Here is a 27994-nt window from a genome sequence, read left to right on the forward strand (position 1 = left end):
AAATAATTACATCTTTTTGATATATTAAGGTGTTTTTTGCATGTGGATACTACTGAGATGTTCCCGTTTTCAAAATCAACTTTTTGAATTTTGAGAACCAGCATAAAATGCATAATTAAACACATCAGGGCCAGGCACAGAACATGAATTCTAAACTGCCCGGTGAATATAATTTGAAACAATAAAGATGAGGAAATCTGTGAGAATGAGAAAAATATATATAATATTAGAAGGATGGAGCTATAAAATTACCACCTCCATGTTATACACAGTAAGTAAGTAAGTACGTTTTTAAATATCCAAAATGCAATTCAGAGTTGTATGCAACCAGGAGGGAGGTATAAAAATAATAATTATTTTTATACCTCTCTGATGATGCAACGATGTCAGATGATTAATTATTTTGACAAAACTTTCATCTTTTCTAATAATAATTGTCTCCCAACAAACTGAAACAAATTGTAGATGATAAACCTGTGAATATACCATTTTATGGACGTCGAATGTGATTCAGTTAATTTAGTGTGCAAAATGCCTAAATTATAGGTTTAATTATCAAGTGATCAATTGAAATGAATACTTATTATGTGACATTAAAATGGCACATTATACATCAATAATTTAATTTTTTTAGTTGTACACAATAATTAAAATCTAAAATATTGATAATTTATCAAAAATAGCCCTCTATTGCTTTGCTTTTTCATGGAGGAATGAATCAATCAGAATTTCAGAAATGAAATCCAATGTTAAAACATAGGCAATTTCTACAACGTTGATTTTCATATACTTGAGCTTGAGTACAAAATGAGCTCCTGCCAGTACGCACAACAAGCCAATCAGATTCTTCATATTCTATCCACTCAGATAACGAGTTATAATTAGCCCCGCCTACAAATTGAATAATGAAGTAATTATTCATGAGCTATCACAAATTGCGCCAGGTGTGACGTAATCCGGCTATAAATATCCGCGATTTTTTGTATTCGTTTTGAGTGTTTTAATATTCGTCGTTGAGGAAGGTTGAAGTATCTGCGTGAAAAGGTATGTTATAATATGACCGCTTATATACTAAAACTGAATGATTTAGGCCTACTTCGTTCGTATATTATAGATAGATTAAAAATACTGTGTAGTTGTATATGGCATTTTTGTTCAATTTTAGAATTAAATAGTTTGTTAAAAACAACATTTTTGAAAGCGCATTTTTGGAAACGGAACAACAACGGCGCAATTGACAGAATATATAATTAACCGCCTTGTGGCGGGCTTTCGGGTCAATCAACGGTCATAATGCCGTGGAAAGAAAGAGTTTCGTTAGCTGGTCTCTTGTCTTGCATACGCTGTGGTTAGACCCAGCTAGGCTAGGCTAGACCTGGTAGAGGTTGATTATGTTTTAATTTTCTGTAAAATTATTTATTTCAGTTTTTAAAAAATGGCTCGTACAAAGCAGACTGCCCGTAAATCTACTGGAGGAAAAGCTCCCCGAAAGCAGTTGGCCACAAAGGCTGCCAGGAAGAGTGCACCATCTACTGGAGGAGTTAAAAAACCTCACAGATACAGGCCAGGAACAGTCGCTCTGAGAGAAATCAGAAGGTACCAAAAGAGTACCGAATTACTCATCCGTAAATTGCCATTCCAGCGTTTAGTTCGTGAGATTGCTCAGGATTTCAAAACTGATCTTAGATTCCAGAGTGCTGCAATTGGTGCTCTTCAGGTATGTTTGAAATGTACAATTCTTACTTCGCATTTGTGGTCAATAATATAAATCTTTTATGATAACCATAATATGAATTTTAACCCATTTATTTTTCTTATTTCAGGAAGCCAGTGAAGCATACTTAGTCGGTTTGTTTGAGGACACTAACTTGTGCGCAATTCATGCTAAGCGTGTAACGATTATGCCAAAGGATATCCAGCTGGCTCGAAGAATCCGTGGTGAGAGAGCCTAAGATCGCTGCTGCTGCAACATAATGACCTCAATTGACTTTTTGATAAATATATATAGTAATAAAAAAAACCTGTACAGAATGTCGTGATCATTGATATAAAATGCTAAACTGACCAAAATAGAGATTTGTTTACGCAGTTCTGCTAACCAGTGCCGGTCACAGCATTTTCAAGATTTTAGCATTGTAAACATTTTATTCTCGCGATTCCTCGTTTTAATGTGCGTTATTATGACCATACTAATTGCTTGGATTTTATTTTTAGTTAGTTTTCGTGTAAAATATAGTAAAGTAGCGTTAAAACATTTTGTAAATTTGAAAAACTGTTATCTTTAGATAAAAAAACATTTTTACAAGTCTAGATTAGAAATAACAATCGATTTTGGAATAATGTACAATTTTAACTTATTTTGCATACATCAGGTTATCAGTACTGGAGTAGGTTTGTCAGAATGGCACTTAGAAGTGCACTTGTGAAGGAAGCAAAAACCAGTAATAAATGTTTAAAACTGATGTTTGTCTTGTTTCCTTATTTTTCGAAAAGTGTTTGGAGGGTACCCTTGACTAGCACAATTGTTCACCCAGAAATTGACAAATATAAATACAGCTTAAATATAAACACCTTACAATCCAGTAGTGCACTATTACTGTATAATATTAATACCTGTAATGTACAGTACTAAATGTGGCAGTTGATTAGATTATTGATGCATTTTTCATATTGCGTACAGTATAGTACTGTAATTACAAATATATTCTCTGTTGGTGTTATCCACATTTCTCTCAATGTTCTGTTTCCACCGGGTATCTAGAAAACTATCCGTATTGTACTGTACAAAATAGTAAAAGTGCCACAATCATTTTGTTAAATTAATGTGTTTTTATTGCCTTTCTACAAACTGTACTGTAGTCCACTTTTTTTTTCTTTTCACAGTAGTGTTTAATCCTTGTGATATGGTCCTAGATCAATTTTATTAATACGTATCATGAAAGTTCTACTTTCGTTTCTTTTTGGGTTTTCTCCTCTTCATCTTCCTTTGAATTCGTTGAACCAGGCACCAGAGGGAAATGATCGTAAAATTCACCAGATAACTTTTTGTCAATTTCAGTCTCTTCACGAACAAAAATCCAAATCAAAGCCGCAATGCCCAACACGCAGATTGGCAACACCTTCTTCAATGGCCGTTTGTGTTTTGCACCAAATGATTCACTAACACGCATTGTTGAAGCCTTGGTTTTTGTATAAACAAGAGGCCTACTTAGATCCTCGTCATCTTCTGGTGTATTTTTACAGTAACTGTTTGCAGATGTTGCCAGAGAGTTAGTGCTTAGTCTGGTTAGGGATCTTCCATGTTTACAAATTTGATGAAGTGCTTTAAACCTAGAGAAATAAAAAAATTTTACCACAGTACTATTTATTATTATTATTTTGATATACTGAGCTGTATGCGAATCATAGCTCCAGACAGAAAATCATGCATAGGAGCACATGATCACGGTATATTTATACTGTACATTCAAGACAAAAACAATTGCTTAAAGCCAGCCATTCTTCTATATAAACAAATAACATATATCATACTGATTATCGGAAAGAAGTACCACGTGCATGTAGGCTAGGCCTAGGGTCTTCCCCTCTACCGTATAATATTGAGTTGAGGTAAGCGGGCGGCTAGGCCGGGTGTCCGCTTCATCTCGTCGCGGTCATGTTGATTTGCATGGAAGAAACGCACGTGTGTGTGTGTGTGCTTGATGGTTTGTGCGAATAAATATTATGTTTCCAAAGAAACGTACGTACACACATATTACCTAATTAATAACATAGATGAGCGTTGGATAAAATAAACAATATTCAAACCACTGAATCTTCGATTTGAAGTTAGGCCTACCGACTGAAAATACTCATTTCACTTTTGTGATGATTGCTAAATTTTGTTTGCTGCCCTCTTTAGTTTCCATTGAAATCATAGACGTGTAAATACGTCGTCAAAATGCCTCCGCAAGTGAAATCTGGATCATTAAGTCTAGCAACCCGCGAACCAAATTTTAACTTTGAAATGTTGATTTTGTGTTTACAAAATTTTCCACTGATTTCTGTCCATTTTGATAAGTTGGATTACGTCTTTTACCTCTTGGATCAATTGTTTGTTTTCTACTTTTGTATTTATGGTATATTGTGGTCGTTTATGTATGCATTTTCAATGTTTTTCAAGACGGGTATTTTCTAGGCTGTTGGGATTCTCATCAGAATTTTCAAGACAGCAGAAAGGAGACGTCTTTCTCCCCTACTCACCTTCAGGCTGCACAACAAATTGTGTGGGCCTAGGCGTCCGCGAACTAACAGATCGACGAGACTCAAAAATGCCTAGGGTTTTGAATGTGGCAGAAAAAAATGATGCTGCAAAGTGTATATCAGAAATTATGTCTGGTGGTAGATTTCGGAGGGTTAGTTATTTCAATTATTTTACAATCAATTCCATTAATTCAACAAGATACATCACTATCACGCTACTGTACATTGATTCTGAAGACACATGCACATGGCCGTTATTGAATTTAACGGATACATAGTATACCATGCTACTATACACTTTTATTTTGATTTTAACTATTGATTTATATAACATATATTTACATACATATTTTTTCCTGTAGCGTGAAGGATTTTCCAAGTACAACAAGATCTATGAATTTGAATACAATATCTTAAACCAACAATGTTTAATGAAGATGACCTCTGTGTCTGGCCATCTGCTAAATTATGCTTTTAAAGCTATATATAAAAATTGGTAAGTTATGTTATTTGATTTATAGATTTCTGGATTATTCTATTTAATTCTACAGGTAATTAATATTGATTGATTGATTGATCATTTAATTTCAGAATAAAAATTCCATATACTGTATATACAACAAACAATACAAAACAGAATATCACACTAAATCGGATTTTCTCCCATTTAGAAAAGACTTGAAGATCGTAAGATAGTTAATAGTACACCTAACAAATCATTTTCACTATTCAAAACTCTATATTAAAGTTCCTTAACATATTTTAGGTCAATAACTGTTTCTACATATAGCTGCTAGAAATGTCATTATCTTCATCAGTAAAGACTTTTCTCCCTTCCACGACAGAAACATGACATTTGAAATTCTCATTTTAAAATTTAATCTTTTTGAGGAATTCTTGGAATCCTGTTGTGTTGTTTGATGCTGAGGTTAATAAAGTCTGTCCAGATAATTTCAAAGATATTAAGGTGAGTAAAATATTAATTTAAAAAAAAAAAAATCCAAAATATGTCCCAAGATATATATTCGAAACTGTATTATATTGTAAATGTAGTGGAGCTTCTAATCCCAAGGTCCAGGGTTCAATACATCCTGACCTAGTGCCAGGGTTCAATACATCCTGACCTAGTACCAGGGTTGTAACTCACGACTCTTTCAACTTTACTCCCTAAGCCTCAAATAAGACTTAGGTTATAAGCACGATAAACTATAAAGTAGTTTATCTCATCCTGTAACAGGCGAGTTTGTGCTCGCTGTTGGATGAGTATGAAATAAAAAAATGTGGTATATCATTTTGTTTTTATTTAATTTTCAGAGGACTTTAGAAAGAGAAGCTAAACAAAGTGACATTCTTATCATATGGACAGATGGTGACAGAGAAGGAGAAAATATTGGCTTTGAAATCATTGACACTTGTATAGCAGGTAAGACATTCAGTGTTGTGGTTATCTAGAAGCTTCTTAATCTCTGTCTACACTATCAAACTTTATGTGACAAAAATGTGATGTGCCCATATATGGACATGATGATGTCATATCACTACCATATTTGAGCATATCACTACCATATTTAGGCACCATATTTTTGTCAAACTAGTTTGATAGTGTAGACAGACTCCTTTAGACTAGATGCATGAGCAGTAAGTTCACCCTAACCAGCAAAATTTCATTGCTATTCATTACTTAAATGTGTTTTTGTTTAATTTGTTTATAACAGCGAAAAGAAATTTACAAGTTTACAGGGCAAGATTTTCTGAAATAACTCCACAGTAAAGTATTGTTTTTTATTGTTAACTGTGATTAATGAATTGCAGTGCAGTAATTTTATGTCAGAATAGAGCTACTAATCAGATATGTGTATACATTGAGCTTTAATATAGTGCGATAGAAATAACATCTCTGTAAAGAGTCAGGAACACAACATGTTATGACATTTTTTTTTATAAATTAGGTCAATTGCTAGAACTTGTCAAAATTTGGTGGAACCAAACCACCTTGTATCAGCCGCTGTTGACATCAGACAACAATTGGACCTTAGAATCGGTGAGCTTACTGCCTTCTCTGCTCAGGTTAATAAATCTGCAAAACTAATGTGAACACTTGTATGCAAATGAAACATTGTATCCCTATAGCCAATAGTGAAAGAGACTTGTATTCTTATAATGTGGTAACACAAATATGTAAATGAGACTTTATTCTTATAACCAGTGTAATTTTAATATAGGATCATTTGTATTCTTATAGCCAGTGTAATTTTAATAGCACACATGTATGCAAATCAGACTTTGTATTGATAGCCAGTGTAATTTTAATATAACACTTGTATGCAAATCAGACTTTGTATTGATAGCCATTGTCATTTTAAACACTTGTATGCAAATCAGACTTTGTATTGAAAGCCATTGTCATTTTAAACACTTGTATGCAAATCAGACTTTGTATTGAAAGACATTGTCATTTTAAACACTTGTATGCAAATCAGACTTTGTAATATAACTTATTTTCTTGCAGGAGCTGCATTTACACGGTTTCAGACGTTGCGTCTGAGACAGGTTTTTCCTGCAATCTTGGAGAATCAACTCATCAGTTTTGGTAGTTGTCAGTTTCCCACCTTAGGTTTTGTTGTTGAGCGTTATAAACAAGTTGAGGCATTTCAGCCTGAGGTGTTTTACAAGATTAGAGGTACAGTAGTGTTCACTTTCCTAATTAACAGTTTATTTTTAGGTCATACCATGCAGCTTAATTGTCACCCCACCATAGGAGCCTCAAGATATATTGTCCCCCTAAAAATGTGTTGTTGTTGAATGTGCCATTTTAATGACACATAATAGTTATCCACTTGATCCAAAACTGGATCGAAAAAAAAAATTTTTCCTGAAAAAAATTTTATTGACGGAAAAATATACCTAAATACCTAAATTTAAAATAAAAATTAACCGTTTTGTCTTTTTATAAGTGAAATAATTATTCTTTTTGTTTTTTTTTACAGAAGTGAATAACTTTATTAATGGCCTATTTAAAGTCTGATTTTATTAATCTTTTGAGGAACAATACATCTTTTAAATTGTGACCACCAAAGGAGCCTTTTTTTAACTCCTGGTACTATTGTATTATAAAGCATATTTTTCTTTGTTTATTTTATTCTGTAATTAATATTCATATCTAGTTATGCATCAGAGAGACGAAGATAAAGTTGAATTCAATTGGAAGCGACACAGGTTATTTGATCGTTTGGCATGTCAAGTTTTATTTGAAGTCTGTGTTGAGGTTAGTCGGTACATAATTTCAAACATGTCAACTTAAACATCACATTCTTTTATCACATACAGTTTGATACTGTAGACAGAGCATAATGTCCTATCTTTTGCATTGTAAGGATTAAAATTTAGGAGAAATTGTCCCAGCCGACCGGAGCCACCTATGAGAAGCAGTCAATATTTACATTTCACAAATTAAATTTATCTCTTTTGCAGAATCCTTTGGCAAAGGTCATTGATGTCAGAAGTCGAGATAAAAGCAAGTGGAGACCTACACCAATGAACACAGTTGTAGGTTTTCTTTGTTATTGGATTATTTCTGTCATCATGGTAGAACTAATAGATAAAAGAGCTAATTGTCAAAGAGTGGCCACTCAGTTCCATTTGTTTCAAGTTTATTCATTCATCATGTTAAAACCTTTACATAGGATAAAACAAAATAATGGATAAAATGAAAGGGACTATCAAAAAATAATCTCAATAGAGCTTGGAAAACTTGATGTCCAAAAGCTACAGAAATACTGTCTAAACAATTATAATAAAAACAAGATAAAATGTTAACCATGAATTTATAAATTTAAACTCTTTTCAAATTTACTAGGACCTGTTGTTAAATATGTTGTTAAAGTTTCATTAATTATTATATAAAACTAAATAATTACAGACATTAGTTTAACCAACTTGGTCCTCAATGCCAAGTTTTGTAACTTCTAATTTGTATTTTACATGTCTTAGGAGTTAGAAAAACTTGCCTCAAGAAAACTGAAGATTAGTCCAAAGGAGACGATGAAAATAGCTGAAAAACTGTACACAAAAGGGTAAGCGTATCTCATAGTATCTCATAGTGCAGTATATGTATCTCAAAATATAAGTATACTGGATATTTTGTCTAAATCTTCATTCTCAATCAAATTATTCTAGTTCTAGTTGTCCAATGACCTAGAGGATCGTAGGGGCGTAGCAGATGAAATACAGTACAACAAGTCCTTTCATAAGGGAATTAGTAGTTGTACTCATCATGATATGATACACTGGCATAAGCCATATCTGCCAGTGGTGCCTATCTTCTCGGGGCTGGTGGAGTTTTGCTGGATGGCCGTCGTCGGTTCTCCTGAACCGACACCCTTGTAGTTGGGTTTTGTTTTTAGTACCAACTGTCCAACACCCTCCACACCATGGAAAAAACCAAGTATTCACTTAATTGTCATTATTTCTAGGTTCATCAGTTATCCACGTACAGAAACAAACATTTTCCCCAAGGAATTGGACTTAGTTCCACTTATTCAGGAACAGACCCAGGATAGACAATGGGGTGGTAAGTCGTTTATTGTATTTGATTGTCTTGCATTACAATTCATTTTATTCACTTTTGATATTTCAATTTATATATACCTCATATATAAACCGTACATGTGTGTTCATTTTAATGTATTTCTATGTGGAGAGCCTCTCGACGGTTATTTTTATTTTTTAACTTTTAGGTGATCCTGCCTAATTGATTTACTTTGTACTTTTTTATGCCTTACATTGTACAGTATTTTAAAATTGGCGAAATAAATGATACGATACTTGTTCAACAGGTTTTGCAGCTGAACTGCTACGGAGGGGACCGACGCCAAGGAGAGGTAAAGATACTGACAATGCCCATCCCCCAATCCATCCAACCAAATACACAGGAACGCTACAAGGAGATGACCACCGCGTTTATGAGCTTGTTTGTAGGCATTTCTTAGCTTGCTGCTCACAGGTAATATTTCAATTTGATTTCAATTTATTCAAAAAAAGCCTCCAGAAATGGATATATATTTGTGTCTATACACAAATATATATAACCTGCCAGTGTGGTTCTTTTTGTATTGAGACGAATATATTAAATGTAGAAGAAAACTGTTGCTGTATGAGACTGTACTAGCCCACATGCCATTTTGCTTGTCCAAACTTTACATCATCTTGGGCTAGTGAAAACTTATGTTATATATTCCCGAATTTTCTAGTCATGTGTAGTTTTAACATGTGTAGTTTTAACACAAGTACAAGACGTTGTACTCTTGGATGCTCCTTAATTTTATTATATACTATATTGTATGAGTAAAGTTTCAGATAAAAAAATATTCTTACTTATACTTTTTATAAAGGACGCACAAGGTAAAGAAACCACTGTAGAAATTGAGTTGGCAAAGGAGAACTTCACAGCGCAGGGATTAATGATCGTTGCCCGTAACTATCTGGACGTCTACCCATATGATAAATGGTTTGCGAAAGTTATTCCTGTCTATAACGTTGGTGATACATTCAACCCAACTGTCTTAGAGGTATGGCAATAGAAATATTTATTGTTTTCATTAAAAATAGTAAATTGAATTACTGATCTAAAGAAACAAATGTTCATAAAATGTAGACAGATTTCAATTAAAAAGATGATTTAAAACGGTCTTGTCTGTAAATCTTTATTTGGTAAAAATTGAAACATTTAGATTTGAACCCACAACTCTCTTATTTTAGGCGTGGTGCAGATTTTCAATATATACCACTTACAGGATTATTTATATAAGTGTTGTTTATACTGAAAGTGGCTTAGCCATAATATATTCTTCTCGGATAAGGACTATAAACCGTATGTCCATTGTACACAGTTATAACCCATGTGCACTTTAAAAAACCCAGTTAATCATTTGAAACGAATAGGGGTTGCCCCGGTGAACTGGTTCACAAGATATCTCCTGTATCAGAGGGATTACAACCTATCTGGTAGGACATTAATTAATTTACTATTGGTAATCCTTGGCCACATGTGCCTGAAGACATACTGTAAAATTTAAGAAAATAAATATAAAATATAAAACCAAGTTTTGCACTCTTTTATTTTAATTATTTGTTATTTTTTTAGATGATAGATGGGGAGACATGTCCACCTCCATTGCTTACTGAAGCTGATCTTATCACTCTTATGGATAAACATGGCATTGGTAAATATTGTTAATTTTTTATAAATTGGATCAATTTATTTGCTATTTATTGCTTACAAAGTGTATACATTACAATATAAAGAAAAAAAGCATACAGTAATAATCCTAGATATATGTGTAACAATCATTTTTATTCCTCAGGCACCGATGCAACGCACGCAGAGCATATTGAGACCATTAAATCAAGGATGTATGTGGGGACTAGGCCAGATGGTAAACTGGTCCCGGGGGAGCTAGGAATGGGCCTTGTAGATGGCTACGATAACATGGGGTACGAGTTGTCCAAGCCAGACCTAAGGGCAGAATTAGAAGCTGATTTGAAAAGGTATGACTATGGTATGATACCATAGTTTTAAATTAGGCATATAGCAAGCATGCTTTATTTACAGTGTTTGTAATATTGTTTAGGAAGTGAATAACTTTCGTAAATGGCCTAATCAATTGATATTCAGTATTTTTACAATACATCTCTTATAAAAAGTTTGGGAACATATTTCTTAGGATATGCGTTGGTGAGAAAGATGCAGAAGTCGTGCTCAGAGAACAGGTGGCCAAGTACAAACAGGTTTATATCGAAGCTGCTGAAAAGGTAAATGTTGTCCTTTTAGAATTGTCTCCATTAATATTTCAATTTAAATTTAATTTTTCCTGTATTTGTGTTAATTTATTTGTTATTCACCAATATAGTGATTTCTCCATATATTTGTCCTTGTTGTTATACATTTTTCGTAGGCTATCAGTTTAGACCAAGCACTTGGACATTACTTTCAACAAGACCCCCATGAAGCCACAAACCAGGTCAATACTCAACAAGATGCCGTGCTACCGGTTCGAAAATGCCCTCAATGTGGAGAGCACATGGTCCTTAAGACTAAGAAAGATGGCGGGTACATGATGTCATGTATGGGTTTCCCAGACTGTAAGGCAGCACTTTTCTTGCCAAACAACGTCTTGACTGTTGAGCTTATGGATCAAACCTGTAACAATGTAGGTCTTTAACATTTCAACATTTTTTAAAAATTGTATAATAATAGTTATTATTATTCAGCAAGTTAAAAAAGGTAGGCCTACATTTTAAATTTTAACCAGAAGTAAGTATAAAGCAATCTTCTTATTTAACCCCATTAACTACCATATTTGGGCACATAACACTTTTTTGGTCGAACTAGTTAGATAGTGTAGACAGAACTTTCCACGCATATTTCCATTATTATTTTTCCTTCAGTGTAGTGGCGATCCAGTGAAGTTAATAAAGTTCACATTCAAACGGGGATCTATGCCACCCTACATACCGACAGAGTATGTGAGTTGTCTTGGAGGCTGTGACAAAGATCTTGTTGAAGCCCTAGACCTCAACATGGCGTACCTCAAACAGCCACCAGTACGAACAGGTAATCACTCACCTACTTTATTCTAGAGAGAATTATTCAATCATTATTAAGCCTTTGTAGGCAAAATTCATTGGTATTTTCGTATAATAATAAAGACACTTTAATTTTAATTGATAGGTGTATCTACAACAACACGTTTACCCACACAGGGAGGCGAACGGAAAGGGCGCGGTGGTAACAACAACTCAAGGAACAACAATGGTACCTCATCTAGGGGGTCTGGTAGCAACAGGGGTGAGTTATATACTGAATGACCTGAAAAAATGCCTATTCCAAACTCTATTTAATATATAGAATTGTTTTTAATCAACTCTATAAAATTGTCTGTAAAGTAGTATACAGACAAGTGAAGTCACAGAAATGAAAAACATTTTTTTTTCAAAGGTCAAAGAAATATGTCATCATTTATGTCCAACTCATCATCATCATCAGGATATGGTTCATCATCATCAGGATGTGGCTCATCGTCATCAGGATGTGGCTCGTCGTCCTCGTTTTCATCCTCATCATTTCAAAATCAATCATCATTTTCATCAATGGCAAGGCAACCTCTGTCATCGCTGCCCAATCAGAACAGTGACGGTGGAAATGAAGTTGTCTGTAACTGTGGAAACAATGCAGTGATACTAACTGTTAGGAAAGAAGGTCCAAATACAGGTATATAAATAAGCAGGTGGAGAGGGAGTGAATAGAGAGTGGAGTAAAGGGTAGAGTAGGTAGTATGTAGGGATAGATGAGTGAGTAGAGAGAGTCATGAGTAAATACAGGAGTGAGTAGAAAGAGTCATGAGGGGAGAGAGGTGTGGGGTAGAGAGATATAGATCCCAGTATCAGTCCGTAACAGTCCTTTAATCTTATGTCTGGCTTCTCCATGGCGCGCAGTTTCTGTTAAGAGGCGTGAAACTGTTCTCAGCAACAGATAAACCCTTTGATCTCCAGAGCTTAGCATCCCGTTGATAGATTGCCTTGCTTTTACTGAGATATTGCATTTTAATTATCCAAATTTATCTTGGATCCATCTATCCAGCAAGTTTACATATTTGAATATTAATATAATATGCAGAACTCTTTTTTTTTTTAAGGTAAACAATTTTACAAGTGTCAATCAGGAACGTGTAACTTCTTCTTGTGGGCGGATGCTAATAAACCGCCCTCAACCTCATCAGGAAGCAATTGGAATTCTAGCACACAGAACTTCGATTCAGGATTTGGCAGTAGTTTTAGTGGTGGCGCCAATCGTTCCAGTAATGAGATGCGTGATGAGAATTCTAGTTCCAACGTCTGGGGAGAAGTTGTCTGCAAGTGTAATGCAACTGCTGTTACGTAAGTTTTTATTTCTATTATCTTGTTGACTATTGTTGATTATATAAATCATGAATATACATTAGCCAATATGAATATGCATTCGCCATTATGAATATGCATTAGCCATTATGAATATTTATAAACTTTGGCAGGAGAACAGTGCAGAAGGAAGGAGACAACCAGGGCCGGCAATTCTATACTTGTTCAAAACCTAGGGAAAGTCAATGTGGCTTTTTTGAATGGGTTGATGGTATTGGCAATAATGGTGGTGGAGGAGGAGGAGGAGGAGGAGGAGGGAGGGGTAGAGGTAGAGGTTCAGCATCACGAGGAAGGGGGTCGGCATCAAGAGGAGGAAGAGGGTCATACAGAGGTGTTACTTCAAGAAGTAAGTACAGTATCATATTTTTAGTCTAAATACATATCTATATAAACATATATTAATGTCAGTTTACATATATGTATTTACAATTGTTGCCATGATTTTTGTTTTTAGAAATTATTTTGGCTTTTTTTTTTTTTAGGGCGTGGCAGTAGTAATAGTGGGAGTGAAGACAATTCCAAAAGGAAGAAGCCAACATGTGGTGTTTGTGGTGTACAAGGTATAATCACACCTATTAGTTAGTTATTCTTAGACAATTGGCAATATGACAATCTTTACTAGTAACTATTGAAATGTTTTTACTTTTCTTTATTTTGCAGGACATACAAGACGTTCTTGCCCTCAGAAATAACAATTCATTGAATGACCCGTGCTTTTAAGTATGTGAGCTTAATATAAAATATTAATGGAGTATGCTAATAATGAAAAGGCAACAAAGCAATTACTATAACTATTATTGAACAGTTTATACCTACCAATCACATGGTTGTTGGTTCAAGTCCAAGTTTTTACAAAATACTTTAAAGAACCTAGTACATCTTTCGAGACGAGTAGGGGGTTACCCCGATGTACTAGTTCACACACACTGTCGTGGACAGACGAAATGGTGCCGTAATTGGCTGCCGATGACACGATGTGACCCTTAGGGGAGAAATGTTGTTGAAAAGGTGCAACATCCAAGTCCACAGCGCTCTGATCTTCATGAAATAGCGCTATATAAATGTTGCATTATATATTATTATATATATATATATTATATTATAGAGCCTGTTGTTTTATAAGTCTGTACTATGAATTGTCACCTCTATGGTGGTTGGACGAGGATATTAAATTCTGCTCTATTATACTCCACTCTGAAAGACTAGTTTATGTAAAGCACTGTATGTATACATTTGTCTGATAACGGGATTGCCACCTTTTAGAAGTGAAAGAACACACTGACTATCCTTGTGAATACGACTAAATACTAGCTAATGAATATTAGATGCCTTTTTATCAGATATAGAAAAGTTTAAAATATTCAATTAATTGTTCATCTTATGCCTGATTCTACAAACCATTAGTAATCAGTTTTAATGCAATTTTAAAAAATAACAAACAATTAATATGACAATGTTTTGGTATTCACATACGTGTAGTGTACAAACATATTTGATAAACACCGAATGTATATAAAATGGTTTTATACTCATTATTGTTAATATTATTATTATAAATGAATATGTCACATTATATGATTCAATTAATATTTTGTATACAAAATTAGTAATGACTCCGCTGTTTAATTGTTATGTAGTTCGAAAGAGGAACTTAAAATTGAAGAAAATGGCTTGGCCTAGAATTGAAATAATTAAATGAAAAATATATACTATATATCTGATTAAAAACATACAATACATCTTTCTGATATGTAAAAAAGATATTATAAAAAATAATATTTTTCACAGTGAGTAAAAAATAGTTCCCCAGGAGAGGATCGAACTCTCGACCTCCGCATTTCCTAAGCAGTAGTAAAGGCGAAGCCATGTACTGTTTATAAGTACGGCGCGCTAACCGACTGAGCCACTGGGGAAGCTGAAGGATCCTGTCGGCTATAAGATGATTGTACTATAAAACGAAAATTGGATACAAAAGAAATGGCCTTGGGAATTTAATATTTTATATTTAATGCATTTTGTATTCTTTTAGAATATTTGAATTTAAAACATTTATAGTCTATATGTTTTAAGCTATTTATTAAACTACAATAGGCTAGCCTAGGCCTAGAGAAAATATTGTGAAATTTATGACACAAAACGGACGAGGATGTAAATTCGGTCACGGATGAAAGGTTATAGAATTTTTTATACACAAAACGTCGACCTCCGACTCGACGAATGATGAAGGTTGTTACGTGTCCGAGGTGTATTTTGATAAAATCTTATAATTAAAATCAAATTTATTGTAAATATGAGTTGGTTTGATTCTGGGTTTTCTAGTTTTGCGAAATCGGCGCTTTCCAACGCTCAGAAATCTATTGATCGAGCGCTTGACATTCGCGACGAAAATGAAGAGGACAAACCAAATGAACGCCAGGCCAAACCAACATCAGCAAAAGTGACAAATGAATCTGGGAATAAAAAGGGTAAGCCTACTCTAATAGTGATACTTTTCTGTCATGTAATAGCTTAGGCCTCATTACTACAGTAGTTATAGTTAATACCTCTCAAACTCGAATTAGATAGCACACTGTGTCACTAGAATCAATCACAATAATATAATTTATTATTAGATTACAAATACTGTCTGCAGTTTTAATTAATTTATTTAGGCCTAGGCCTATGTACATTTATTTAAATACTATTATAATCAAGAAAACATATATTTTTTTTCAGATTCAAGAGGTACCACTTCAACTGACAAGCTGCCAAATAAATCATCTTCTTCGACATCAATCAGATCCGGTAGATCAAGTGCGGGCTCTGATAGCTTTTTTGATGAATTCTTTGACTCCGGTGGTTCTTCTTCACCAGAAGTAAAACAAACAAAAACGCGATCACCTTTACGCAGGTCAACCTCAGGACCAAAAACAAAACAAGCAAAAACATTGGTCAAATCAAAGAGTGAAGAAAAGAAAAAACAAAATAAAGAAGAGAATGTTAGTGAAGAAAGAAAGAAGCACATAGAGAAAAATGTAGAAGACGAATCTAGGAAAGAGGCAGAGGACAATTTTATAGAAACAACTGATAGGTCAAAGTTGAATGATAATAAGAAATTCCCTGATTCAGAGCAAAGGTCACCAACGAAAGTCGCGAATGCTGATTTAAAATGTTCCGACTCCGACGACCATTCTCAGTCAAGCTCTGATAATGTTAATCTTTCGAAACCAAAGGCACTCCTTCGAAAAAATATCAAGGACAAATCAAAAGATGACGTAAAAAAATTGCACAGAAGGTCAAGTGAATCACCATCTGATGGCAAATCTGACCAATCGGATCCTAGTGATGACCATTTGTCATTGAAGAGCGATAGCGATTTTGTAGTAATCAGTGACTGGAACGGAAGCGAGTTGTCGTCTGTGTACGATATGCCACAGTCGTCCACTGTATCCTCTCCAAAAAATATGTCGTGTTCATCAAACGGAAAGAGAAGTCCAGACAGTGACTTTAGCGTGATATCTGAGGGAAAACTAAGCGAGATGCATGAATGTCTGCCAATAGATACAGTCTTGCACAAAAATCCTGTGACACTCTCACAAAGGTTCTCACCATCATATTCAGCAGACACAGAGTCAGAGAAATCTTCTCCAAGCCATAGTGACCATGGAGGGCGACACACACCAACTCCACTTGGCAGTGATGAGAACGGAGATGGGGAAAAGGGCAGGGAAGATTCACTCCCTAAAATGAAGATCGAATTACAAGAGGGTTTGTTGAAAATTGCTGAAAAAGAGAGCAAACACAAGAATACAACAGAAACAAATGAAACGGGTAAATTAAAATAAATAATTAAAAAATAAAATAATTTTAAGCCTCATTTTATATTGAATTTGAAGTGTATACTGTATATAGTTATCATGGAAAGCCAAGATAGTTTAAATGGTATTTACACTACAGAATATATACAAAATAAATTAATATTATTTACAGATACCTCCAGACTAGAAGACCAGACAAAGACAGAAGATACAAAAGTGGAGACATGTTCAAATGAAACCAACCATGATCCTTTGGAGCCAGAAAAATTGTTAAAGGTTAGAGCTGATCTTTATGTACTTTTTCCTATTACAGTATTAAAATGTCTATAATTTTTTTATTTAGCGTAAAAAGAATAAAAATGTATATAGCGCACATATTCACTGAACATGCTCAAGTGTACAAATTTTTGCAACAGTGACTACTATATACAGTAGGGCCTACAGTTAAAAAAATCATTACTTAACAATTTCTTGTGCATGATTTGTCTAGAAGCTAGCAGAACATGCAGAAATATTACAAGCCAGAGAACGACAAATCTTGACACTAAGCAGCCAGACAGTTGATTTACAAGAAACTAACAACATCCTTCGCAGGTTAGTATTCATAAAAGTCCTGGAAATTTACACTGAGGATAATTATACAAGGAGTCCAGTGTTGGGATACTTCTATCTTATGTCGTGTTTCTGCAATAACAAATTAACCGATAAACTGCCTATGGAAACAGTTTAAGCAATTCCACTCGAGAAAAGTTAACCGATAATTAAAATCAAATAATTATTGGATAAATCCAATCATTTTTAACCTTTGAACTGAAGGACAAATTGTTGCGATGTGATTGGGCATAATTTTGTTTGGACTGCGGAAGCATGGCCCTAGAGTGTGAATACAAGAGCTCCAGTATATTGGGCCTTAGGATACTCCTAGGGTGTGTGCAGAACATTGCCTGCAATTTTTTTTCTAAAGCCTGTTTACACTATCAAACTTTATGTGAGAAAAATGATATGCCCATATAGGGACATAATGATGTGCCTATATATGGACATAATGATGTCATATCACTACAATATTTGGGAAAATCACTACCATATTTGGGCACATCACACTTTTTTTTGATAGTGTAGACAGAGCTTTGCCTACAACTAGCTAAATTGTATCGGATTACTGTATACCATTTGTCTCGCCCACAAAGCCACTGATACTGACAGGGTTTAACATTTATTTCTACTTTTAGTCAACTGAAGCAAGCAGAAGAACTACGTGAAACCGAACAAAAAGATGTTAATAATTTAACAAAAGAGTTCACAGATAGATTGGCGTCCATGGAAACCAAGTTACAGTCTTCACAGAAGGTGGGTACACTCTAGAAGGGGTTTTAATATAATATTCCTGATCATTTTTAACACCCTTTGGATAACATAGAATTGTCACAAAGTACAAAAGTATTATAGCTGCTACTAGATAATACCATATGTCTGTCACCTGTTCAACAAGACACACTAAACAAATTCAATGCATTGTGTTGATCAAATAACATTCACATTTTTTATTTATATAGGAACGAGATAACCTCAAGAGGCAATTAACATCAACACAGAATTTGTTGAAAGAAAGGTACTAATATTTATTCCGTCTATTGCAACGATACTCTCATACAAACTGTTTTCATGAAGAAAAAAAATGATATTCAAATCAAATCTTTATTTGTTCCATATGTAAAAATGTGTAGATGGAAAAATCATTTTCGACAGAAATATGGTAAAACAAACAAAACATTCACAATTACATAATACATTCTTGTAATATTACGAATTATGTTTTGGCCATATTTGATAACAATATGAATAACTGTTGCCGATATATACTGTAATGGATTATTGCACCTGTTGTGCAAGTCATAATTATTTAATATACATTATTAGGTTAAAGTGCAAGGTGTGTTGGTGAGAGGGTTAGTGTGTCAACCTAGAAAGACAGTTCATGTATCTCCTTAAGACTTAAATTCAATGTCCTTCATTACAAAATTATTAATATTCGGTTGTCTACACATATAATGTATAACAACAGTTGTTTTGTTTACACTTGGGAGTGCCTTTGTTTATATTTGTTCTGAATAAACTTTGTTTCTTTGCTCTATGTTATGACATTGATTAATGTACATTTACTAAGGTATTCTTCATATATGAATGATCTGTACATCTTAATGCATTTCACAAAGCTATTTTTATACTTGGTAAAAACATTTTATTATGTATAAAATATGTTTTGACTATATTTGGTCATGGTACTACACATATGACCATGGTTTGCCTATATATGGCCATATATTCTGCCTATATATGACTAGGTTATTGATGTCATTGTTTTTCTTACATTTTGCCTATATTTGGTCATGTTACTGCATTCATTTTGTTGCCTATATGGCCTATATGGTCATTTTGTTGCCTATATGACCTATATGGTCATTGATGTTGTTTTACTTATTTGATATTGTGTCTATTTATATATAGTCAAATTTTGCCTATATTTGGTCGTGTTACTGCACACACATAAGCATTTTTTCCCCCTTTATATGGTCATTGATGTTTTTCTTATTTGATATTGTATCGTTTCAGGGAAGGTGATACAAAGCTGGCTGAGATGATAAAAGAAAAAGATACACAGATTCAGGAGCTGCTGTCTGAAGGTGAGAAGCTATCAAAGCAACAGTTACAGAATTCTAAAGTGATCAAGCGATTAAGAAGCAAAGAAAAGGAGACGGAGGGAGTCCTTAAAAATCTAAAGTGAGCAACTTCTTTTTTAGTTTGAAAAATATAAGATAAAAACACCAATAACTAAAGCAACTTTATTGCCATTGTGTTCTAGAAAAAACAAGTTTTAAATACAATAACTATTAAGCTCTGTCTAAAAAATGTGATGTGCCCATATATGGACACGATGATATCATATCATTACCATATTTGGGCACATCACACTTTGTTTGTCAAACTAGTTCGGTAGTGTAGATAGAGCTGTATGAACTTTCACATTTTTTAAGTCAGACTAGAAGTTGGTCACCTAAATGTAGGAGTTTGCAGAGAGATACACAGTGGCTGCATATGTTGTTCCATAATTTTGACATAGGGAGAAGCCAACAAATTCAAATTGAAACCAATTATAATATTTTCTACTTGTTTATCTCATTTTTTAGTGAACAATTAAAGGATTCCCAGGAAAGGGTGAAACATCTTGAAGAGGTTTTAGATGCAAAAGAAGAAGTTGAAAAGAAAAACAAAGGTATTTTTTTCTATTTATAGAAACATTACTATATTATGTGTAGTGTGTTTCAGTTTCTTTATTAAGCAATCAAGGTCTAAATAAAAATACTGTACATAAATATAGAAAAAAAAATCTTCAATAAAACAATCATTACAAAAAAAACAAACACAATTGCACAAAAAAACAGACCTTGAGTCCTGTGAAAACAATAAGATAACATAAGTAACATAATAACAATGCATATCTGTATATTATCTATATCAATGTATTTAATTAAATATAATAATTTTCAATTATTAATTCAGTATATACATTTCCCTTTACATACTTTTTGTAATTTTGTCATTTAGAGGGCATCAAAGTGCTGAATTCTGCCGTTGAAAGACAAGAGAAAGAACTCACCTCTTTGAGGTTAGAGGTCGAGGAATCACGGGAGAAGATTCGAAGTACACAGGCTGCTCTTGATGGCTCATACAAGTAGGTTATGACAGACAGAACTAGAACTTGCTATATTATGTGTTTTTTTTTTTTTTTTTTAACCATATTTAATGAGGGTGATCCAACCAGCATTTGCGGATCATTTGGGACCCTCAGAACAGGTACAATATACAAAAAACAACAAGAACAGAAAAGTAAAAGAAAAAAATAAAATTAATTACATAAGACTAAAAATAATAAGAAAATTTGAAAAATAGAAAATAACTGAAATGTTAAATTAAGCAAAATAAACTGAAATGTTAAATTAAGCAATAATGTGTAGTAGCATAATAACAATACATATCAATTTATTAAAGTATAATAAGTTATGGTACGTATCAAAACTTTGGAACTCATAAATTAAAAATTTTTTTTTTTTTTTACAGAGAAATTGCAGAATTAAACAAAGCGATAGCATCAAAAGAAAGCATAGTCCAGGAAAGTCAGCTGAGTGCTGAAATGAATGCTAAAGAGTCTATGAGACTTGCATTAGAAAGAGCCCATCAGGAATCTCGCATGGACCAGGAAAGTCTCGCACTTCAGGTGAGTTTTTTATTTCATGAATAAAGTTAAAATGAATTTGAAACATATAGTACCTTTCTCAGATTTTCTCATTTTCTCGAATTTTATTTTTATGATGAGGTAGTGTGGTAATTGAGCCTTTTCTTAAGCTCTGTCTACACTATCAAACTTTATGTGACATAAAAATGTGCCCATGTACACAATGACATCATATCACTACCATATTTGGGCACATCACACTTTTTTTTGTCAAACTAGTTAGATAGTGTAGACAGAGCTTTAAGCCTAATTATGTTTTTTTACCCTCAAAATATACATTAAAAACAATTTCCAAAATCCTCATTGATTTGTTTGTGATTTATTTAGGTGAATGATTTGAGAATGAGCTTGTCAAGAGCTGAACAGAAGTATGCACGCAAAGAAGAACGTTTAAAACAAGAAATAAGTGACTTACAACAATGCATGCAAGAAGGGGAAGATAGGAATCAAGAACTCAGTCAAAATGTCTCGGCAGGTAAGATCGAACAAAAATGAGCTTAAAGGCAACAAAATGTGGAAAGAATGTTTTCTTGTGAATTATAAATTAGACTGTCTTGAGACTTAATGAAAATTAAATTGTATAAATACAGTTGAACCTGTATTAAGGGGACACCTTCAGGACCCAACCAAGTTTTCCCAGAGTAGGGATTGGCCATAGTGTTAAACATTTATTGCTCCATTTCACAGAAAAATGTCCCCTTAATAGAGGTTTACCCTGAAAAGAGTATTTCAAAGGAGGGGTCCTAATCTACATCTGCAGAGTGTTTAAAATGATATTAATAAATTGTAAATTAATAAATATAATTTGTTAACATGAAGCTTATTTCCTTGTAGCAACTAAGCCTCTGCTCCGACAAATTGAAAACCTGCAAGCTACCTTCAATGCTCAATCAAACACATGGGAACAGGTAGAAAAAAGCCTTACAGAGAGGCTGATGGAATGCCAATCACAACTAGCTGTAGCCACCGAGAAGGAACGACTAGCAGCTGAGGGATCATTGCATGCTAACTCTAAACTGGCATCGCTAGAATCACAGTTAGCTTTGCTTAGACAGGAAAAGACAAAGTATGTGACTGCACTGGAAATGGAGAAATCTAAGCTACAGACACTGGAAGATACAGTGAATAGGTAAGTAACCAGTTAAGTGGTTGGAAAGATGAACTGTATGCTTGTCCATGAATTAGTTAACACTGCTGCTAATCTATAGATTAGATTAACTATTAGGCTTTTCCTTTTGTTAATATTAAGCTTGGTTCCCACTAGAACGCAACGCAAGGACGTAAGCTGCAACACAAGCTAATTGATCAATCCAAGCAAAGGATTATTCGAACCGTCCTTGTGTTGCCTTCTACTACTAAAACCGGTGTCCCAAAAATGATCTTTTGGAGGGAGACCTGTGCTTATTTATTCCATTGCATCCATACCTCAGATAAAAAAGATTTACACAACAACTTTATGAACATCAGTATTGGTGTTCACTGGTGGTGTATCTGGTGGATTTAATAATAATAATATTTATTCAGCAAGTTCAAAACAAGTACATACTAATATACATGAGCCCAAACAGATTTGTTGGAGATCAGATTTTCTATGTAATAATTACCAATTATTCAACAACAGAGATGCTCTTCAAATTGATGCACAGCGTGCCACATATACCAAAGCACTGGAAGAGTTAGAGAAGGATAAAGCATTGTTAGAGAAAAAGCTGGAAGTGGAAAAGATGAAGGTTGAAACAGAACACAAGAAACTTCTGATTGCTCAGGATACCATCAAGGAAAAGGTAATCATGAAATTCACCAAGTTAAATGTTAATTTTAGAACCTTTAGTAATCTAAGGGAATCTAACTGGTGCTGAGCTCCAGAGATCAAAAGATTTATCTGTGGCTGCGACACAATCAGTTCTACGCCCCTTAACAGGCACCGGGCGCCACAGAGAATATGTACATATTACAGTACTACGGTACTGTTGATATTTTTCGCAGCCAGGCATAACATCCAAGAACTGAGCTCAGTGTCCTGCTGTTGGATTGCCTTGGTAATATTGATATTTTTTCCAATTTTCTTTTTTTGATATTAAAAAGCAAGAAAATTTAATTTGTATTATATTTTACATTTTAGGAAAAGAGGGCACAAATGGATGATAGCAGTAGTTCACAAAGTCATACATCCCGCTCAAGTACACCAACCAAAGATGACAAAAATCACTATCATCATTCACCTTACATGTTCTCACCATCACAGGTACGTAAAACACCCATCTTCTTTAATTATAATTTAGGCTTATAAAGGGTTTTATGCTAAAGTCACAATGTGCTTAACAATAACAATTAAAAATTGCCAGAAAATAATAAATATACAGGTTAAAAATAGAAGAATTTGTCTGATAACTAAATAATTCTCCAAATGAAGGCAGAGGCTCAAGACAAAGGACGGTTTACCATAAAAATCTTTTTCCCTTCACCAATTTTATCCTTAAAATGTTGAGATGTTCAATTTTATAGGGTGAAATCTTGGAACGTACCATTTCAGTCACAGGGGGTGGTATTTCTAATGTTTATGACAGTGTTGCTGCAGGCTCAGCAACATCAGTAATGGAGAATTTACAATCGCAGTTAAAACAGCGTGAGGGAGAGATAACACAGTATCAGGTAGGAATTTTAATAGAACAAGTAGTTTTTGCTTATGCTCTGTATACACTATCAAACTAGTTTGACAAAATATAGTAGTGATATGACATCATCATGTCCATATATGAGCACATTACATTTTTTTGTCACATAAAGTTTGATAGTGTAGACAGAGCTTTAGGTTGTGCTATACTATAAAGGTGATAACTGGCATATATGATATGAAAATGAGATATGTTTAATGATGTTTTCAGGGAGAGATTGTACAGTTAGAAAGAACAAGAGGGTCAATGGCTGAAGAGATCGTAAATCTAGCCAATCAGAAAGAAGAACTTGAAGATGAGGTCAAAGTACTTCCAGAGCTTAAACGGAAATTAAATGTAAGTTAGAAACATAACAAACAGTATATTTGATCAAATATAGCCAAATTAAAATGATGGCAAACTTTATTGTTTAGGAAATACATATACCAGAATGATAAAATTGCAGCCTCAAAGGCCCCAAATTCTTTCTTAATATAAGCTCTGTCTACACTATCAAACTAGTTTGATAAAAAAAAATGTGATGTTCCCAAATATGGTAGTGATATTCTTAAATATGGTAGTGATATGACATCATCATGTCCATATATGGGCACATCACATTTTTTTGTCACATAAAGTTTGATAATGTAGACAGAGCTACTGTATGCAATGCATTTGGAAAACGATATGTTGAGGTTTGGATCATGTATTTTACCTTTTTGTAGGATGTGGAGCATCGTTACAATGCTGTTCTCCAGATGTATGGCGAGAAGGCAGAGGAAGTTGAAGAATTGAGACTTGATCTCCAAGATGTAAAGTCAATGTACAGACAACAGGTAAGTTTTAGTACATTTCACTATTGATCCTGTTTGTAGAAGCCTATACATGCCGATTCTCAGTACTGTATCTATAATGTGTCCTGTATCTATAATTTGTCCTATATCATATAATAGGCAAATTCTGTAATACAGTTTCACATATGTATCATATATGATGCTGTATAATACCCCTTTCACTCCGGAGACACCCCATGGTTTACGACCATTCAAAACATCGAGAAACTCCGGAGATACCCATTTCACACCAACCTAGCAACACTGAGGTTTATAAAATAAAATTGCAAATGTCGCCCTCTATTTTGTTTGTTTACATAGCGACGATCATTAGAATCATTTTAATTGATAATATTTTTAATTTAATAATTATTTTCAAAAGTCTCAGAAGTCATATAATGTTTTATTGATACTACTTATTATTTTCTAGACCCGCTATATATTTTTTACAAATATTTAAAGTATTTTGAAATAATATTAAAGCAATGAGTGATCATGTGAGGATGACCTTTTGACCTAAAAACTCCGGAGTTTGATGTTGGTACCTTTCACACCAAAACACCGGAGTGTCCCCGCAGTTCGCTCTCCGGAGAATGTTCAGCTGTTCAACCCCACAGTTTTAAACTCTGGAGTTTACCTTTCCCACCAAAACACCGGGGCGTCAACTCCGGAGTGTCTCCGGAGTTTGCTTTTGGTGTGAAAGGGATATTATAGGCTATAAGCCTAATCCCTAACCTTACTATAATACAGGTGGAACATGAAGGATTCTCAGTACTGTATCTATAATTTGTCAATTATAGGCAAATTCTGTAATACAGTGTCGCATACATAGTAAATGTGTGTTACTGCATTACAGAATTTGCCTATGGTACCAAAGATAATGCCATATGTGTTACAGCAACAGAGAAACTGGTTCCTACACTAATGTACTGGTACTGGTGCGGGTAACTGTCTACATAGAGACATCTGGTAGCAATTGACATCAAGTTGCCATTTAGATTAATGCTACTTTTAAGTGTACACATTTTTTTTACAGTGCTTTTAATTCAACCAGTGAAAAGGTATTTCTGTAAATTAATATGTTTTTATTTATTTTTTTTTACAGATTGAAGATCTAATTCGAAACAAGTGATTTACGTTAAAGAGTTATGTTGACAACAAGTGCAATTTTCTTGTGTATCCTTCATCCCACCCTCTACTGTGTACATGTTATTGTGGTCTCTTTTTTTAGCTTTTGCCTTTGAACATTCATTTCACTTTGTATCTGTATTTGTATTCAATCGCATATGTTTGAAGAATATTCATCTGCCCATCGAATCTTAATATTTTTTTAATTTTTGGATCGAATGCTTGTAATTTTTATTACATTATTTTTCTATAGTATTGCTGCAGTATTTAAGTTTGTTTGTTTTTTTCGGTGCATGAAGAATAACTGAAAAGTAAACATTTTAATATTTACATACATTTTATTTCAATTATTTGAATTATTTTAAATATGTTACTTAATAGTTTGAATTTTGCATCAGAAAATAAAATCATTATAGGTTTGATGTTTCCCCACAATGAACAGAATACTGTATGGCCATGTTTCCGCAGCCAAAAAATTAACCGATACAAATTGACCGATAAACTGCCTGTGGAAACAGGGTTTAACCGATTCCACTCAAGAAAAATTAACCGATAATTATCTCATTCAAATCAGATAATTAACGGCTAAATGCGATAATTTTTTACCTTTGAAGGACAAATTGTTGCAATGTGATTGGGCATCTGGTTGTTTGGTAATGACTGATCATGCGCACTTTATTGGTTAAAAAATGAACCGATAATTTTGTTTTAGCTGCGGAAACACGACCTATGAGAACGCTCAAAATTGAAAGAAATTGCTATTTGTCCTGGGGTGGGACTTAATTTAACAATAACATTTCTGTTATAATTGATTTGAGTACTTGTCATAAAGCTCTGTCTACACTATCAAACCTTCTGTGCCAAAAAAATGCAATGTGCCCATATATGGACACGATGATGTTATTTCACTACTATGTTTGGGTACATCACACTTTTTTTGTCGAACTAGTTTGATAGTCTAGACATTACTATTTTATTTTATCCCATTACAATGAATTGGTATTCTTATGATAAAGAATTATAATTTAATTAAAAATGTAACTACTGTATTTGACTAAATTTAAAAGAATAAATTTAAACATTAAATTTATTTTAATTGAAATATAATGGGTTGTATTGTTGTATATTAGTTAAAAATATGAGATAATGTAATATAATGTAATATATAAATATTATCAGTCAAATAATCGCCATAGTTCTCAACATTATTTTCAGATACAATATCAAATGATTTATAATTTCAAATGGTTTATAATTTCAAATGGTTGTGCCAATTTGAGTTAACATCTTCAGGATTGATTTAGGGTGAAGGCTGCCTTTCCATTATACATGGTGCTTGAAACATCAGAATAGAACAGATAAGAGATATGTGACAGGTTAATATGGACAAAGTATATTACAGTAATTTAAATATATTTTAAAATGTAATAATTGAATTATTAAATGAACAATTATGAATTGAAATTATTTAGGTGAAAGGTTATGTGTAATTTAAACTATAAACTATTTATTTCATAATTTTTTTTAAAGAACAAAATAAATATAAAACGCTACTCCATTATGTGATCGTTTATGTTGAGTGAGTCTTCATTTATAGGCTAATTAGAGGCCCAACAGTCTTGTGGCAGCACATAGTAATGTGATATAGCCTACTCATAGTCTGTAAAATGTACACCAAACATTGTGGTGTACCAGCCGTGTCATCAGGAAATACTTCCTCCCGCATTATAAATGCCAATATTTTGTTTTCAAAGTGCCCTCTATGGTTTGATGTAGTATTATAGCGCCCTCTATAGTTTCATAAAACCAACCGATATTTCATTTTTCCAAATTGGGAAGGCCGAGTACACTTATTGTACACCTTAGCTCCAAATCATGGTGGGTGTGGTTTTATCTCCTGTAAGTACCTCCCTGTTGTTTATTTCAAATCCTTGCCATGGCATGGGTACACATGTCGTAAGAATACCCATGGCGTTAATTTAAATAGTTCATTTTTATATCTAATATTTTTGTTTTTTCATACACATGTTACTTATTGGAATCATTAGTTGTTTACCTTGATTCGCTTCCTGTTTTGATGATGTCATCTGT

At 33.7% G+C, this 27994-nt stretch overlaps 4 protein-coding genes and 1 non-coding gene across 6 annotated transcripts; 3 read left to right on the forward strand and 2 right to left on the reverse strand.

Moving 5' to 3' along the window:
• The first annotated feature begins 915 nt into the window (after positions 1 to 915).
• On the forward strand, positions 916 to 2462 carry LOC144841162 (histone H3.3A). The gene is made up of 3 exons (XM_078697384.1): positions 916 to 1044; positions 1426 to 1717; positions 1824 to 2462. Exons 2-3 carry the CDS (start codon positions 1436 to 1438, stop codon positions 1950 to 1952), a joined length of 411 nt encoding a protein of 136 aa, XP_078553510.1. The 5' UTR covers positions 916 to 1044; positions 1426 to 1435; the 3' UTR covers positions 1953 to 2462.
• LOC144841163 (uncharacterized) lies at positions 2134 to 3899 on the reverse strand. Its single transcript, XM_078697385.1, has 2 exons — positions 3759 to 3899; positions 2134 to 3330 (listed from the first exon to the last, which is right to left on the reverse strand). Exons 1-2 carry the CDS (start codon positions 3770 to 3772, stop codon positions 2934 to 2936), a joined length of 411 nt encoding a protein of 136 aa, XP_078553511.1. The 5' UTR covers positions 3773 to 3899; the 3' UTR covers positions 2134 to 2933.
• A 67-nt stretch (positions 3900 to 3966) lies between these two features.
• Positions 3967 to 14864, forward strand: LOC144841132 (DNA topoisomerase 3-alpha-like). Its single transcript, XM_078697327.1, has 25 exons — positions 3967 to 4394; positions 4605 to 4738; positions 5134 to 5209; positions 5557 to 5665; positions 5958 to 6009; positions 6192 to 6283; positions 6752 to 6922; positions 7407 to 7507; positions 7714 to 7788; positions 8233 to 8315; positions 8715 to 8812; positions 9078 to 9244; positions 9633 to 9809; positions 10385 to 10463; positions 10605 to 10788; positions 10965 to 11052; positions 11196 to 11450; positions 11689 to 11854; positions 11972 to 12088; positions 12239 to 12511; positions 12936 to 13176; positions 13311 to 13426; positions 13466 to 13543; positions 13680 to 13757; positions 13858 to 14864. Exons 1-25 carry the CDS (start codon positions 4116 to 4118, stop codon positions 13887 to 13889), a joined length of 3321 nt encoding a protein of 1106 aa, XP_078553453.1. The 5' UTR covers positions 3967 to 4115; the 3' UTR covers positions 13890 to 14864.
• Positions 14865 to 14999: 135 nt separating this feature from the next.
• On the reverse strand, positions 15000 to 15110 carry Trnai-uau (transfer RNA isoleucine (anticodon UAU)). The gene is made up of 2 exons: positions 15073 to 15110; positions 15000 to 15035 (listed from the first exon to the last, which is right to left on the reverse strand). It is a non-coding gene; the product is annotated as a tRNA-Ile (tRNA).
• A 291-nt stretch (positions 15111 to 15401) lies between these two features.
• LOC144841131 (TATA element modulatory factor-like) lies at positions 15402 to 27456 on the forward strand. Of its 2 annotated transcripts, XM_078697325.1 has the most exons (18): positions 15402 to 15662; positions 15913 to 17007; positions 17167 to 17270; positions 17485 to 17588; positions 18227 to 18344; positions 18551 to 18606; positions 19608 to 19775; positions 20183 to 20268; positions 20601 to 20727; positions 21114 to 21270; positions 21616 to 21763; positions 22123 to 22417; positions 22910 to 23072; positions 23411 to 23533; positions 23794 to 23940; positions 24174 to 24299; positions 24668 to 24778; positions 25881 to 27456. In XM_078697325.1, exons 1-18 carry the CDS (start codon positions 15488 to 15490, stop codon positions 25905 to 25907), a joined length of 3330 nt encoding a protein of 1109 aa, XP_078553451.1. In that variant the 5' UTR covers positions 15402 to 15487; the 3' UTR covers positions 25908 to 27456. The 2 variants fall into 2 exon arrangements, with proteins under 2 accessions (XP_078553451.1, XP_078553452.1); XM_078697326.1 differs by lacking the exons at positions 24174 to 24299; positions 24668 to 24778; positions 25881 to 27456 and adding an exon at positions 24101 to 24152 and having other exon boundaries at positions 23794 to 23964.
• Positions 27457 to 27994: the final 538 nt, after the last annotated feature.

This window comes from Antedon bifida, chromosome 4 (genome assembly GCF_963402885.1).
Source record: "Antedon bifida chromosome 4, ecAntBifi1.1, whole genome shotgun sequence".
NCBI lineage: Eukaryota > Metazoa > Echinodermata > Crinoidea > Comatulida > Antedonidae > Antedon > Antedon bifida.

Excerpts from the sequence above, each read along its gene's own strand:
- LOC144841162 (XM_078697384.1), top strand. The coding sequence starts at position 1,436 with ATGGCTCGTACAAAGCAGACTGCCCGTAAATCTACTGGAGGAAAAGCT. Across the intron at positions 1,718-1,823 it reads CTGCAATTGGTGCTCTTCAG|GAAGCCAGTGAAGCATACTT; the intron begins GTATGTTTGAAA and ends TTCTTATTTCAG.
- LOC144841132 (XM_078697327.1), top strand. The coding sequence starts at position 4,116 with ATGGTATATTGTGGTCGTTTATGTATGCATTTTCAATGTTTTTCAAGA. Across the intron at positions 6,923-7,406 it reads GGTGTTTTACAAGATTAGAG|TTATGCATCAGAGAGACGAA; the intron begins GTACAGTAGTGT and ends ATTCATATCTAG. Across the intron at positions 10,464-10,604 it reads TATGGATAAACATGGCATTG|GCACCGATGCAACGCACGCA; the intron begins GTAAATATTGTT and ends TTTATTCCTCAG.
- LOC144841131 (XM_078697325.1), top strand. The coding sequence starts at position 15,488 with ATGAGTTGGTTTGATTCTGGGTTTTCTAGTTTTGCGAAATCGGCGCTT. Across the intron at positions 17,589-18,226 it reads ACTAACAACATCCTTCGCAG|TCAACTGAAGCAAGCAGAAG; the intron begins GTTAGTATTCAT and ends TTCTACTTTTAG. Across the intron at positions 23,941-24,173 it reads GAGAGATAACACAGTATCAG|GGAGAGATTGTACAGTTAGA; the intron begins GTAGGAATTTTA and ends TGATGTTTTCAG.